At 44.6% G+C, this 17,193-nt stretch overlaps 1 protein-coding gene across 17 annotated transcripts in view; it reads left to right on the plus strand.

Annotated features, from left to right (window-relative positions):
- Window positions 1-17,193, plus strand: part of CAMK2B (calcium/calmodulin dependent protein kinase II beta) — a 197,303-nt gene that overhangs the window by 168,576 nt on the left and 11,534 nt on the right. For 8 of the 17 annotated variants that reach the window (XM_063931932.1, XM_063931929.1, XM_063931928.1 and 5 more), the window contains 4 exons: window positions 5,592-5,629; window positions 7,643-7,714; window positions 8,266-8,310; window positions 12,508-12,556. In XM_063931932.1, coding sequence (XP_063788002.1) covers window positions 5,592-5,629; window positions 7,643-7,714; window positions 8,266-8,310; window positions 12,508-12,556 — 204 coding nt within the window. Of the gene's footprint in view, window positions 1-5,588; window positions 5,630-7,642; window positions 7,715-8,265; window positions 8,311-12,507; window positions 12,557-17,193 lie in introns of all 17 variants that reach the window. The other 9 variants (XM_063931934.1, XM_063931933.1, XM_063931940.1 and 6 more) reach the window with 3 other exon arrangements.

The raw sequence follows: 17,193 nt of genomic DNA on the forward strand, positions 1-17,193 counted from the left end.
TGCCCATAATATGGACTGTTCATGGACAGTGCCTGATAATCTCTAGCTATGAGGACATTGCCCATAGTATGGACTGTTCACGGACAGTGCCTGATGCCCTGATGAAAACATTGCCCATAGTATGGACTGTGCAGTGTGCACGGACAGTGCCTGATAATCTCTAGCTATGAGAACATTACCCATAGTATGGACTGTGGTCTGACAGTGCCTGACAATCTCTAGCTATGAGAACATTGCCCATAATATGGACTGTTCATGGACAGTGCCTGATAATCTCTAGCCATGAGAATATTGCCATAGTATGGACTGTGCTCTGACAATGCCTAACACTCTCTAGTTATGAGAACATTAACCATAGTATGGACTGTGCTCTGACAGTGCCTGACAATCTCTAGTTATGAGAACATTGCCCATAGTATGGACTGTGCACAGACAGTGCCTGACAATCTCTAGCCATGAGAACATTGCCCATAGTATGGACTGTTCATGGACAGTGCCTGATAATTTCTAGCCATGAGAACATTGCCATAGTATGGACTGTGCTCTGACAGTGCCTGGCAATCTCTAGCTATGAGAACATTGCCCATAGTATGGACTGTGCACGGACAGTGCCTGATAGTCTCTAGCCATGAGAACATTGCCATAGTATGGACTGTGCTCTGACAGTGCCTGACAATCTCTAGCTACAAGAACATTGCCCATAGTATGGACTGCGCACTGACAGTGCCTGATAATCTGTAGCTATGAGAACATTGCCCATAGTATGGACTGTGCACGGACAGTGCCTGACAATCTCTAGCTATGAGAACATTGTCCATAGTATGGACTGTGCACGGACAGTGCCTGGCAATCTCTAGCTACAAGAACATTGCCCATAGTATGGACTGTTCATGGACAGTGCCTGATAATCTCTAGCCATGAGAACATTGCCATAGTATGGACTGTGCTCTGACAGTGCCTGACAATCTCTAGCTACAAGAACATTGCCCATAGTATGGACTGTGCACAGACAGTACCTGATAATCTGTAGCTATGAGAACATTGCCCATAGTATGGACTGTGCACGGACAGTGCCTGACAATCTCTAGCTATGAGAACATTGTCCATAGTATGGACTGTGCACGGACAGTGCCTGGCAATCTCTAGCTACAAGAACATTGCCCATAGTATGGACTGTGCACTGACAGTGCCTGACAATCCCTAGCTATGAGAACATTACCCATAGTATGGACTGTGCTCTGACAGTGCCTGACAATCTCTAGCTATGAGAACATTGCCCATAATATGGACTGTTCATGGACAGTGCCTGATAATCTCTAGCTATGAGGACATTGCCCATAGTATGGACTGTTCACGGACAGTGCCTGATGCCCTGATGAAAACATTTCCCATAGTATGGACTGTGCAGTGTGCACGGACAGTGCCTGATAATCTCTAGCTATGAGAACATTACCCATAGTATGGACTGTGCTCTGACAGTGCCTGACAATCTCTAGCTATGAGAACATTGCCCATAATATGGACTGTTCATGGACAGTGCCTGATAATCTCTAGCCATGAGAACATTGCCATAGTATGGACTGTGCTCTGACAATGCCTAACACTCTCTAGCTATGAGAACATTAACCATAGTATGGACTGTGCACGGACAGTGCCTGACAATCTCTAGCTATGAGAACATTGTCCATAGTATGGACTGTGCACGGACAGTGCCTGGCAATCTCTAGCTACAAGAACATTGCCCATAGTATGGACTGTTCATGGACAGTGCCTGATAATCTCTAGCCATGAGAACATTGCCATAGTATGGACTGTGCTCTGACAGTGCCTGACAATCTCTAGCTACAAGAACATTGCCCATAGTATGGACTGTGCACTGACAGTACCTGATAATCTGTAGCTATGAGAACATTGCCCATAGTATGGACTGTGCACGGACAGTGCCTGACAATCTCTAGCTATGAGAACATTGTCCATAGTATGGACTGTGCACGGACAGTGCCTGGCAATCTCTAGCTACAAGAACATTGCCCATAGTATGGACTGTTCATGGACAGTGCCTGATAATCTCTAGCCATGAGAACATTGCCATAGTATGGACGGTGCTCTGACAGTGCCTGACAATCTCTAGCTACAAGAACATTGCCCATAGTATGGACTGTGCACAGACAGTACCTGATAATCTGTAGCTATGAGAACATTGCCCATAGTATGGACTGTGCACGGACAGTGCCTGACAATCTCTAGCTATGAGAACATTGTCCATAGTATGGACTGTGCACGGACAGTGCCTGGCAATCTCTAGCTACAAGAACATTGCCCATAGTATGGACTGTGCACTGACAGTGCCTGACAATCCCTAGCTATGAGAACATTACCCATAGTATGGACTGTGCTCTGACAGTGCCTGACAATCTCTAGCTATGAGAACATTGCCCATAATATGGACTGTTCATGGACAGTGCCTGATAATCTCTAGCTATGAGGACATTGCCCATAGTATGGACTGTTCACGGACAGTGCCTGATGCCCTGATGAAAACATTTCCCATAGTATGGACTGTGCAGTGTGCACGGACAGTGCCTGATAATCTCTAGCTATGAGAACATTACCCATAGTATGGACTGTGCTCTGACAGTGCCTGACAATCTCTAGCTATGAGAACATTGCCCATAATATGGACTGTTCATGGACAGTGCCTGATAATCTCTAGCCATGAGAACATTGCCATAGTATGGACTGTGCTCTGACAATGCCTAACACTCTCTAGCTATGAGAACATTAACCATAGTATGGACTGTGCACGGACAGTGCCTGACAATCTCTAGCTATGAGAACATTGTCCATAGTATGGACTGTGCACGGACAGTGCCTGGCAATCTCTAGCTACAAGAACATTGCCCATAGTATGGACTGTTCATGGACAGTGCCTGATAATCTCTAGCCATGAGAACATTGCCATAGTATGGACTGTGCTCTGACAGTGCCTGACAATCTCTAGCTACAAGAACATTGCCCATAGTATGGACTGTGCACTGACAGTACCTGATAATCTGTAGCTATGAGAACATTGCCCATAGTATGGACTGTGCACGGACAGTGCCTGACAATCTCTAGCTATGAGAACATTGTCCATAGTATGGACTGTGCACGGACAGTGCCTGGCAATCTCTAGCTACAAGAACATTGCCCATAGTATGGACTGTGCACTGACAGTGCCTGACAATCCCTAGCTATGAGAACATTACCCATAGTATGGACTGTGCTCTGACAGTGCCTGACAATCTCTAGCTATGAGAACATTGCCCATAATATGGACTGTTCATGGACAGTGCCTGATAATCTCTAGCTATGAGGACATTGCCCATAGTATGGACTGTTCACGGACAGTGCCTGATGCCCTGATGAAAACATTTCCCATAGTATGGACTGTGCAGTGTGCACGGACAGTGCCTGATAATCTCTAGCTATGAGAACATTACCCATAGTATGGACTGTGCTCTGACAGTGCCTGACAATCTCTAGCTATGAGAACATTGCCCATAATATGGACTGTTCATGGACAGTGCCTGATAATCTCTAGCCATGAGAACATTGCCATAGTATGGACTGTGCTCTGACAATGCCTAACACTCTCTAGCTATGAGAACATTAACCATAGTATGGACTGTGCTCTGACAGTGCCTGACAATCTCTAGCTATGAGAACATTAACCATAGTATGGACTGTGCTCTGACAGTGCCTGACAATCTCTAGCTATGAGAACATTGCCCATAGTATGGACTGTGCACAGACAGTGCCTGACAATCTCTAGCCATGAGAACATTGCCCATAGTATGGACTGTTCATGGACAGTGCCTGATAATCTCTAGCCTTGAGAACATTGCCATAGTATGGACTGTGCTCTGACACTGCCTGACAATCTCTAGCTATGAGAACATTGCCCATAGTATGGACTGTGCACGGACAGTGCCTGATAGTCTCTAGCCATGAGAACATTGCCCATAATATGGACTGTGCACTGACAGTGCCTGATAATCTCTAGCTATGAGAACATTGCCCATAATGTGTACTGTGCAGTGTGCTCTGACAGTGCCTGACAATCTCTAGCTATGAGAGCATTGCCCATACTATGGACTGTGCTCTGACAGTGCCTGACAATCTCTAGTTATGAGAACATTGCCCATAGTATGGACTGTGCTCTGACAGTGCCTGACAATCTCTAGCTATGAGAACATTGCCCATAGTATGGACTGTGCTCTGACAGTGCCTGACAATCTCTAGCTACAAGAACATTGCCCATAGTATGGACTGTGCACGGACAGTGCCTGACAATCTCTAGCTATGAGAACATTGCCCATAATATGGACTGTGCACGGACAGTGCCTGACAATCTCTAGCTATGAGAACATTGCCCATAATATGGACTGTGCAGTGTGCACTGACAGTGCCTGACAATCTCTAGCTATGAGAACATTGCCCATATTATGGACTGTGCACTGACAGTGCCTGACAATCTCTAGCTATGAGAACATTGCCATAGTATGGACTGTGCTCTGACAGTGCCTGACAATCTCTAGCTATGAGAACATTGCCCATAGTATGGACTGTGCACTGACAGTGCCTGACAATCTCTAGCTATGGGAACATTGCCCATAGTATGGATTGTGCACGGACAGTGCCTGATAGTCTCTAGCCATGAGAACATTACCCATAGTATGGACTGTGCTCTGACCATGCCTGACTATCTCTAGCTATTAGAACATTGCCCATAGTATGGACTGTGCTCTGACAGTGCCTGACAAACTCTAGCTATGAGAACATTGCCCATAATATGGACTGTGCACTGACAGTGCCTGACAATCTCTAGCTATGAGAACATTGCCCATAGTATGGACTGTGCACTGACAGTGCCTGATAATCTCTAGCTATGAGAACATTGCCCATAATATGGACTGTGCACTGACAGTATCTGATAATCTCTAGCTATGAGAACATTGCCCATAATATGGACTGTGCACTGACAGTGCCTGACAATCTCTAGCTATGAGAACATTGGCCATCGTATAGTCTGTGCTCTGCCACCGGGCTGATTCTGGCCATACACCTGGACGACTCATGTTAGCTTCCCGGTGCGCGATAGACTGTACGGTGCCTCTGTACAATACAATCTATCGTCCCTCCACAACTGCCCGATGCCGGGATCGACTGATCATATATGCAGCACATATGATCAGCTGATGTAACCCGCAGGGCCGTGCATCACATTGTAATCGCACCCAAAATATGCACGATATGCATGCGGTGGGTCAAATGACGGGTCGATATTGTGTATTTGTACACAATATCGATGCAGTGTATGGCCAGCTTATCACTGACAACTCGTCATTAAATAATGGCCTCACATCAGTCAGGGAAGGCTGTGATCTGTGCAGTGCCATAGAGGTGTAATACTAGTTACTCCTTAGTGACAGTCACAGAGAGAAAGGCACACAATGCCCAGACAGTCAGCTACTTAAAACTTATATAATATAACATTGACAACACGCAGATACATGCTGATCACACTCTCTCTCTCCACCCTGCAGCAGCTAAGAGTTTGTTGAACAAGAAGACGGATGTTGGAAAGGTAATATAATCATCATCATCATCCTCATATAGTGGATGCAATTTTTTTTAGTACACCCCAATTCCTTACTGATTACATTTCTCCATTTGATTAGTCTGTGGAATCAGATTACTTTTTATGTCTGTTATGAATTTACAATTTTAATTACGGTTAGCTAATAAATTCAGATACTATTTTTATGAAAATATAGCATTTAAAAAATAGTAATTTTATTAAAATCTGATCCATTTATATAGCTTTTTACATGGTAGTAGAGTGCACAGTAGCTACAAAAGGGGATTGTGGGATGTATGTTTTGGGTCGAGAATTACTGGTTAAGGACCTCATGTACGTCGTACTTGATGCGTCATGCATAAAGCCTTGGTTTTATAGCCTGCCCTGTGCACATCAAGGTGCCTGACTACAACCTGCCCTTGGAAGTCTTCTGCGCAAACTAGAAGTGCTCCAAGGTTTGCAGAATATGACCAGGCGCACTATGCACAAACATGATGTAACATCAAAGATCCAGGCAGACCTTCATTTTGCTTAGTTTGACATCATATATGGATTAACTTGCTCCTGACATTGGGGCTAATTCAAACCTGATCGCTGCTGTGCGTGTTCGCAGAGCAGCAATCAGGTCTGAACTGCACATGCGCTGGAGTATGCCAGACAGCTGTCTTAGCCCTGCGATCACCTCTGTCTGATTGACAGACAGAGGCGGTCACTGGGCGCGAGGGGACCACAGCCGTTTAGGGGCGCAGCCCGGGCAAGGCGCAGGTGTGCCCGGACCGTTAGGGGGGGGGGCTGCGTGACGTCAAGCGCAGCCGCTGCGATGAGTAGCTCCCTGCCAGCACCGAGAAGCTGTGTTGGTGGGGAGCTACTCTACCAGTACAAAAGCATTGCCGCTGTGCAATGCTTTTGTACTTGTGCAACGTGGCAGGGCCTGACATGTAGGGCGGACTACCCCTGTGCTGGGCGTCCCCCCGCATGTCTGGGAAGCTGATCGTAGATGTGCTAAATTTAGCACATCTATGATCAGGTCTGAATCACCCCCATTGAGAGAACAGTGTGTCTTTATTACATACGGCCATTCTGTGAGTCTGAAACTTTACTTTATATTGGGCAAGGTGCACTTGAAAAATACTCCGCCCCAAGAAGGTCAGTGTTCCCTGAACCCCTCCCAAAGCAATGATCTTGCCCAATGTTGCATATCTACTGCCACTACTGTATGTTATCTAATTCTGCTAAATAAAATCTTGTGTTTGCAATAATCTGTCGCACCTAACTGTGCCCAACTCCGAATCGCATATTAAAGGTTAACTACACGGATAATGCTTACTTCAAATGATTATGCCAGGTACAAGCTAAGGGAATTGCTCCTGAGGGGCAGATGTATTAACCTGGAGAAGGCATAAGGAAGTGATAAACCAGTGATAAGTGCAAGGTGATAAAGGCACCAGCCAATCAGCTTCTAACTGTTAATTTACATATTGGAGCTGATTGGCTGGTGTGTTTATCACCTTGCACATATCGCTGGTTTATCACTTTCTTATACCATCTCCAGTTTGATACATCTGCCCCTGAGTCCTGACGCTTGAAATAAGACTTCTACTTCAAAGTTTCTGTTCTTTTTAAGACCAGAAACACAGCGTTACTCCCATGTGACATATGGGCTGTGCATAGCTAACATCCCACAGCAACATCAATTATCATGAAGGAAGCAATTCCATACTTACTAAGGTTGCTATGTGAGACCAGTTATCTCAACCTGACAAACTTTAGCAACAGTATGTACCTGAGTTTTTAACAGATGATTTCATGCAGAAATACTATTTCAAGTATCTACAAGAGTTATTCTAGTAAATTGATCAATCAGGCAATAAATATAATTTTAAGTGAAATTTCCTTTACATACTATCTTTATAAAATCATAGTACTACCCCATACAACGTGGACCTTAAACTGACTCCTCTCTGCTCCCAAGCTACATTTCTGTATAATCTTAACCTCTATCTATGTCTCTCTCACAAGCCTCAGACAAACAGCACCAAGAACAGCGCTGGAGTGACCAGTCCGAAGGGGCCGATTCCTCCAGCTACCTTGGTATGAGGAATGGTGGGATGGGCGCAACACTTATTTATGTATCTGTGATAATCTGTGGTGTCCAGGAGGCGTGGGGGGTAGGTGGGTTGGAAAGTCTGCTCTTTGTGTATGTGGAGAGAAACCCTCTTCCTGTCTATTTCTTGGGAAAGTTTGTTTTGTGTCCATGACTATGAGACATCTGTGGTTCGTTTCAGGAAGTTCTCTCTGTGGGTTCAGGGACATACGTTGTAATCTGTCTGTGGCTTGGATAAGTTTGTGGTCTGTCGTTGGAGCGGGAAGTCTGTTATTTGTCTGTGGCTTAGATCAGTCTGTGATCTCTCTGTGGGATAGTTAGAGGTCTGTTATTTGTCAAGCAGTCCTTTGCCTACCTTTCCACTTCTCCATAATCTCAGTCCTCCCGCCCAGTCATCTCTTTCCCAATTCTCTCCTGGCGGCCTTTGGCTTACCTCTCCCTTCCCTTCTTTCCAATTTCTACCTTTCTCCTCTTGCTGCCTCCTACCCTTTCCCTGTTCTCTCCTCCTTCCCATTTCTCATTCTTTCTTCCTCTGTAGGAGCCTCAAACCACAGTAATTCATAACCTGGTGGACGGGATAAAGGTATTTGTCATATCTTTACCTCTCTCTTCATGTGTCATGTTTCATGCACCTCTTTATTCTGGAGACACCACGAAAAGGACCTTGTATGATCTTCGTATTACACATGGCACCATTCTCCAACTAGCCACCAGATGGGGGCATTGTGGTTTTCTGGAAATTTAGTATAAAGGCTTCACAAAATATTCTAGCATTAGAGTGTTGTGTTGGCAGCTTTCCTCCTCCCAGCGCCCATAATAAAGGCTTGATTTTAGCCTCTTGCAGATGGTGAAGGATCTAGAATATTATAATAGTATAATATTATATACCAAAGTAATGACTGCCACAAGGTCGTTGTTCCTTTAATATAATACACATATGAATGAAGGACTCTGTGTGTATAAGAGACGATAAAACCTCATATATAAAAACTGTGTGTGTGCATGCAAGTGTGCTTCAATATTGCAGCATAGGGTTCCTACCTACATCGGTGGAGATAACAGTTTTGATCAGATCACTTTCGAGCAAGTTTGTAACTACGGTCCGCTGCTGGCTATTATGTGTAATCCTCTGGCAGCTGCTTATACCAAGCCCCAGAGCTCTGTGTATCCCCACCACGCTGTCCTCAGTCAGTAGCGGATCTTGCCACGGGCAAGCAGGACTTTTGCCCGGGGCGCCGCCTTCCGGAGGGCGCCGCACCGTGGCAAGATCTGCCACTGCTGCCCGCTGTGTCCCCCGTCCACCTTCGCTGCCCACTGCCGTCACCGTCCGCCTCCTGTGAAGGGAACTAGACGCTATGCGTCTAGTTTCCCTTCGTGGAGAGGACCTTTTGCTGTGCGCTCAGCATTCAAGCGGTGCTAGCAATGTACAGGGGGCGTAACTGACCACGGCCCCTGTATTAGGCCACGCCCCGTTTCCTGCCCAGGGCGCAGAGCGCCCTTTTCACCGGCCCTGTCCTCAGTGTCCTGTAATGCTGACAGGACGTCTGCTGTGTGTGTAAGAAACTATCCCCCCATCCACAATCACATCTGTATCCCAGATATCGTCCATTCAGATAATGTTTTGTGTGAATGATATCAATGATATTAATTGCTCTTTTATATAAAGCAATGTGTTTATTAAGTTTAATGGTACTCTGTTAAATAACAACCCCCCTTCCCTGCATCCTTAGGGTCATATTTATCACAATACGCATTTTAAATACGGATGTGATAACTATTTTATACTTAAATGTGCAACGTGAAATGTTAATTTTTACCTGTATTTAGTTAGAAGCTGTTGCTGGGAGGCGGGCTATGGTAAGAACACTCCCACCCTCCCTGCTTCCTGGTTGTGGATACAGTAGCCCATAGGCTACTATAGGCTAATACCATCTTCACATTCCGAAGGTTTGTAAATCCGGCAACTCCTATAGGGGCTACAGTCGGACATGGTACATCTGGGGACTCCTTCATATTTGTGGGTACCCCCTGAAAACAGCTGTTTTGGGGGGGATATCCCGCAAATATTAATTGATAAATATGCTCCTATTCACCACTGAGCAATCATGTCTAGAATTATTTAGCTACCATCTGAGAAGTCAAACAGCCCAAGATGCCTGTTGGTTAATACTAACAACCATCCAATATATTTATATATTAGGACTGAAGATATGGGTATACAGATTCGCTTATTCATATGGGAGGCCTTTCTTTCTATGTTACCTCACTTATTAGGGGGAGATCAAACCTTTAAGAAAGATACACTCAGTACTTCTAACTATCTTTTATCTAGCGCAGTTTATACAATGAATTAAGCTGATTGGCTGCTTTGGGAAACTTCTCCACTTTATCTCTCTCCAAGAGTTGATACACCTCCCCCTCAGTATCCCTACAGAGAGACATCGCAGAGGGCATTTGTTGGATTTCAGAGTTACTGAGAACATGAGTTAGTTAGCAAGTCTGCATTCAGTATTATTAACGTCATGCTATGGAAGCTTTACCTATACTTTATTCTGTAGATGTACACTGAATCAACTTATATGTTCTGAGTAAGGACTCTTTGAGGTGCATTACCACTTACACGCGTCTGGCATCTCTCATCAAGGTGTGGCCCCGTCCAGTCACTAGGGAAATATTCCACAGTGACCTTGTTGGCTCAAAGTGAATTAATGGATTTCGGGAGTCATTCCGAGTTGATCGCTCGCTAGCAGTTTTTAGCAGCCGTGCAAACGCTATGCTGCCGCCCACTGGGAGTGTATTTTAGCTTAGCAGAAGTGCAAAGGGTTGTATCGCAGAGCGCCTGCAAAAAAAATTTGTGTAGTTTCAGAGTAGCTCAAAACCTACTCAGCGCTTGCGATCACTCCAGACTATTCAGTTCTGGATTTGACATCACACACCCGCCCAGCGTTCGCCCAGCCACGCCTGCGTTTTTCCACACACTCCCTGAAAATGGTTAGTTGCCACCCAGAAACTCCCACTTCATATCAATCACTCTGCGGCAAGCAGTGCGACTGAAATGCATCGCTAGACCCTGTGCAAAACGACATTGTGCGTGCGCATTGCGATGCATGCGCAGAACTGCCATTTTTTAGCCTGATCGCTGCGCTGCGAACAAATTCAGCTAGCGATCAACTCGGAATGACCCCCTACATTCACTATCTCTATAGTGTATAGGAGACGGGTACTTTATATCCTGTACAGTATGCAATGAATCACTACATAAACTGGCCTAGCAGCACATGAATTGATGGTGAGTGGAGGAATCATTACATTAGCATTGCCTGTACATGGCTAGAGGTATTAATACTGCTCCTGCATTTGTGGTTGTGCTCCTGGTCACTGAGTAGAGGCTGTGATAGTATTGCTGGACAGCTCTATGGGTATCAATCATGTTTTATTATTTATTGTTATGAATGATTTTGTGCTTATTCTGGGATGGAGCTATAATTCTAAGGTGGTGCAGAATTGCTTTACTTTCTATTAAGCCAGAAACCCAAGTAATGTTAGAATGTTTCAAGACCCTGTATCTCTGGAAGTGATGTAATATATACCAGCAGAACACAAGAAAGCAAAAAGATTACTACACAAAGTCTAAAACTAGATACTAATTAGTATGCATGGTAAGGCCAACACGTGATAACTGCACAGTAGCTCTAATTATCCAGCATATTATATGGTCTTCAATGTGACACAAACAACCATATACAATATAACCACCAATCAGGTGCATGCCAACGCAGCGTTCATTTGCCATGTGGACTCGTTGAGTTTCGTTGCCTATTTATCCCAGAGACTGCTCAGTCCCCTTATAGGATATTGTAGGTATGTGCTGGCTGTAGCTTGGATACTTGTTAGGTATATCCTCTCAGCCAGCAAGACAGCAACGTCTACCATCCTTATGGGTTGGGTATGTGTGTGACTGGCGGTCAGGAGACCGCGCCGGTCACAATACTGACAGCGGGATCCCAGCTGTTGGATGGCCTCCGGGGAAGGGGGGCGTGCATAACGAAACTCCTTGCGGGCTCGCTGCGCTGGCCATGCATGGGGTTCTTTGGCTCGCTGCAATCGCCACAGATTCTATTCCCACTCTATGGGTGTCGTGGACACTCACGAGTGGGAATAGTCTCTGTTGGTTGGCATGCCGACCGGTGGGATTTTCAGATGTCGGGATCCCGTCGTCAGTATTGTGACTGGCGGACTCCTGACCATCAGTCACATATACGCATCCCATCCTGATCAGTGATTCTACCTGTAAGCCTTCTGCTGCTCTCCTGTGAGATTACCACCATCCTGTCTCTGCTGTGTGTATCCTGTGCTCCCTACACACACCTGTGTCTTTCTCAGATCTTCTCCTATTTCCCATGTACAAATTCCTCATACGTTGCACAACAAGAGAACTCTGAGATACTCTTAGCGGATCACTGTGCTGCCAGCTACAGGTGTCAGAACTGGGTGAAGCCGTTTTATTTAACGAAACCATCCATGCTTGCCAATTATAATCCGCTTAGATCCGTACCATGGTATGTGTCTTGGCACCATTGGGGTATTGCTGGCATTATAGGTTTTATTTTGTATGACAGAAGGGTAAGCTCCAGATGTATTACTTGTAGCTATGTGATGCTGAGAGGAGGTAGATTGTCACTAACTATTGTACCTTTTCTATTCTCTGTCTGTCTTACATATCTCCCCGTACTGACATCTTTCCAACCTATCCACCAATTACTTGTCTTATCTCCCACAGGAATCCTCGGACAGTACACATACTAACCCAGAGGATGAAGAAATGAAAGGTATGGTATCTCCGCCCTCATGTCAGCCATGCCAACCTCATATGTACTGCCCAAATGATACTACCTATATATTACTCCACCTGCTTTTTGGGACAGATCATCTTGGTGACATCGAATGGTTTGCCTTCGTTACGCAGTCTGTCTATCCACAATCTCTAAACACCTCTCCCCTCTTCACAGACACCCATAGACACATTCACACATGGATCCATAAACAGTATTTCTGCTCCATGGCTACCAGCCTCTTCCGGACTCATCTTCTGGTCTCATCCTGCCGTCTCATTGCCTTGTGGTTATCTTTCTCCCTGTGCTAGTCTATTCATTGACCCACCTTCTCTTACCACTATTATTATTATTTTCATCCTTCCATTTATTTTGAGCGTTTATCAATTAATGGCTTTGTATAATTATTATTGTTTAAGTATTATCAATTGTATCACCTCTATCACTTTTTTTTTGTTTTAATTGCACTAACATTACAGAATAGATTTTATGCAGGCTCACTGTATAGATAACAAATACATATTTGCTGGCACACTCCACGTACGACATTACTCGAATCACTCTGGTAAATGCGCATTACTGCCATCATAAGTGCAGGAAACCCCCCCCCCCTATCACCGCCAGTCTTTAGTAGAGAAGAGTATACTGTATTCTACTCCTTATAATGTGATACAAAGCTACACACACACACAAATGTGACACATGTAACGCAACCCGTGATGTCCCCTCACACACATGATTTATTCATTTTGGAAATAAAGTTAACTCAGCCTTTTAGGAGTAAATATGGTAAAATGTATTTATTTTTTCGAGGATGGGCAATAAAGGAGTAGGGAGTTTCAGGGTACCACATACTCTACCATGTTCAGAATAGAGACATGAACCTTGATGTGTGCTGGGCTGGACTTTAGACTTCAAAAATTAGGTCCTGAATTTTTGTAAGTTAGTAGTCGGCTGTGACACTGAGACCACCAGGTGTCCCTTTATGTTGATAGCTGCTAAGAAGTCCAGAAATATTCGTTTAAGATATGGACTCAGCACTTAGATGGAAGACAGATTGTAAGAGCTGAACTAGTCTTTTGATTTGTGTAGAAATTTTAATAAGACGACAATGGGCTGGTTATCAAGTGAAATCATAGAGATGGTAACTTCAGGTTGGAAACAAGAACGTACCAGTAGTAGATGGGAGTAAATGATTATGGTGAGGATTTGAGGAACATGGGTAGTAACAGAGAGTAAAGCAGGCAGAAATATGATGGGATCCTGATCCCACGCCAACTAACCAGACTCAAAGGTCAATTTTAGAGCAGTTTTGAGAATAAGAGTGCGGTTGCTCTGGGTAACACCAACTTTTTCATGTGTACCAATGTTCCTGGGAGTTAGTACAAAGCAAAGACCTTAATAAGTACAGGTGAAGGTTGAGTGAAAGAGAAAAGAACATGGGCCCTCATTCCGAGTTGATCGCTCGCAAGGCGAATTTAGCAGAGTTGCTCACGCTAAGCCGCCGCCTACTGGGAGTGTTTCTTAGCTTCTTAAAATTGCGAACGATGTATTCGCAATATTGCGATTACAAACTTCTTAGCAGTTTCAGAGTAGCTTCAGACTTACTCGCCATCTGCGATCAGTTCAGTGCTTGTCGTTCCTGGTTTGACGTCACAAACACACCCAGCGTTCGCCCAGACACTCCCCCGTTTCTCCGGCCACTCCTGCGTTTTTTCCGGAAACGGTAGCGTTTTTATCCACACGCCCCTAAAACGCCGTGTTTCAGCCCAGTAACACCCATTTCCTGTCAATCACACTACGATCGCCGGAGCGAAGAAAAAGCCGTGAGTAAAAATACTATCTTCATTGTAAAATTACTTGGCGCAGTCGCAGTGCGAATATTGCGCATGCGTACTAAGCGGATTTTCACTGCGATGCGATGAAAATTACCGAGCGAACGACTCGGAATGAGGGCCATGGTGACAGAAACTAACAGGGAGTTTGTAGTGAAGGAAGTTTTCTGGAGAAAACAATTATTTACTGTAGATTTCCAGAACATGACCCAGCTGCTGATATAGACATCACAGCATTGTGTTATTCCAACCCTTACACTTTTTGCAAAGGGATGGAATAGCGCTGTATACACACGCTATATACAACGCTTAGACACATTGGTCCTCCCCAAACTGAATTTTTTGCTAATGACTTATCCACCTAAGACTTTTCTCTTGTGATGTACAAAATCAAGAAAAATGCATATCTTGTTGCTACAATAGGCCACTTCATAAGGGGGGTTATACATGGAGTGATTATTTACTTAACTTCTAAGCAATCTGACTAGATTTGACTTGTGTTACTTTCACAATCTCCCTGAAATGCTTTTTCAAAAGTAGGCAAGTATGCACCTCACCCAAATCTAACTCTCTCTGCACATGTTATATCTGCCCCCTTGCAGTGCACATGGGTTTGCCCAACTGCTAACAAATATCCTGCTGCGATCAACTCTGAATTACCCCATGGTTTTGCCCAGTTGCTTGCTTTTTTAGTTTGCTAACAAGCCTGAATAAGGCCCTAGATCCTCCCAAGGCTCCCAGATATAGCTCTTGCCCTGGCAGGCTACATTTGAATTCGCTTAACAATATAACAACCCTGGTGACCCTATAGAGAGCCTAATCCCGAATGTGTGTGCGCCATGTGTTTATAGAGTTCTCCCAAAGTGTGCAGCACACTACACCATACCCTCCAATATTTTACACATAAAAATCGGTTCAAATTAGGAAAGGGGGCGTGGTCACTGGTAAAGGGGTTGTGGTCACGCCCCTTTTCCTATACTTTCAATGGAAGTTTGGAGAGCCAAAAATCGGTACAGACCATACAAAATAGTTACTGTACCTGCCAGAAAGGTGCAGCTGGATGGTATGCTACACAATTACAGGGTACACACGGGAAGAGCGCAACAACAGGCGCTCACAGGAGACTAGTCTGTGTAATCTCATGTGATCATCCAGAGCTGGTCAGTAGCTGGGAACGTACAGGTGTAGTGGTTACATTATGTCTGCTGGAGGAGAAGGAAAGTAAATAGCTGTGTGATTTATAAATGATTTTATGAATTATTTATAAAGGCTAATGCTGTACGGTATCTACAGACGGAATAAAATGTAAACTGGTAAAGGTCACATAGGAAAATCCTGCTGTTGCCAGTAGACAGAAGCGACAAACGCTTTTTAATGTTATAAGAAAATAATTCCTCTCTGGGCGCCGCAAATGAGCTGCACAGGAAAGCACTAAATAGAACACCAATCTATACAACCTTGTAGAAAAAGAAAAAAGTACGATCTCACTTTTGCGCTCAATGTCCAGAAAATTCAGTTTTGCCACAGTGGACCGATGTAGTTCATTCAATATGAAAAAGAAAAAAATGCAACATAGTATAATACTGCATTGAGACCAGATCTTTCACCACTGTGTAATACAGGGAATGGAAATGTGGATATAGTCCCAAAACTGGAAAGTTCAAGCTTCCACCTCTTTTTCAAGGCACCCAACGTGATATGCAGGATTTATGGTGATGGACGCTTACATGTAAGCTTACTTCTGTAAGACGTGATGAAAACTCATAAAGGTTTCTTTTGTTGGCCTTACGATCACTTCATATAGGTAGATGGACCCCAATATCCCTCGTAACAAATCAAAGCCAGAGATACAATCCAATTAGGACAAGGACACTCTTTATTAGAGTACAAACAAAAGAGTGAACAGAAAAAAACCATACCATGTGGGAAAAGGCAGGATGATGTTAATAGCCAATAGCAATGGGTCCGGATACCAATAGCTATTTATCCCCCACTATGGATAGTCAAATCTGTCACCCACAACAACACACTGTGTCGACGCGTTTCGACGCTATGCAGCGTCTTTTTCAAGATTCACAGTGTGTAATCACCCTGGAGTGCAGCGTGTCCTGTCTGTTCAGGTAGAGCTATCCACATTCCCTGTATTACACGGTGAAAGATCTGGTCTCAATGCAGTATTATACTATGTTGCTTTTTAATGTTGCCTGGTCTGCCCATTATTACCTCATACACGTCCACACACCTGTTCCAGGTAGCAAATGTCACTGTTTTATTCACACACGCTAACAGCACGCGGCACTGCTATACGTACATCTCCTATGGTGTGAGATCTGCGCATCGTCATTTTAGCTTAATGATGTGGAAGTGCCCTGTTGCTTCTCTCTGGGCTTTTCCCAGAGCGGAGTATGAAAAAGTAGGTAAGTGTTGTCTATTTACACTCAATACCTCCTGCAGCATTAGCTTCTTATCACACAGACGCGGTGTACAATTACGCAGCCGCCAAATGCTTAGCGTACATCCTTAAATCAGGTCCTGAGGCAGATAATCAGGTGAGGCCCTCACTTCAGCCTGTGCATACCAACCAGGGGGGATCCGCTTGCTTTCTCCCACCTGGATGCAGCAAGCGGACACTGAGCCTGATTCAGAGATTCAGTAGCAGCCTGCAACGGTTGCCTCAGCCGCTACAGTGAAATTATGCTAATGCCACAGGGGGCGAGTTAATAGACGCCTCCTGCCGCCTACTCTGATTGGCTACTGCATCCGAAGACGCAGCATCGGATCATCTGCGTGAACATTGGT

This window comes from Pseudophryne corroboree, chromosome 6 (assembly GCF_028390025.1).
Source record: "Pseudophryne corroboree isolate aPseCor3 chromosome 6, aPseCor3.hap2, whole genome shotgun sequence".
Lineage (NCBI taxonomy): Eukaryota > Metazoa > Chordata > Amphibia > Anura > Myobatrachidae > Pseudophryne > Pseudophryne corroboree.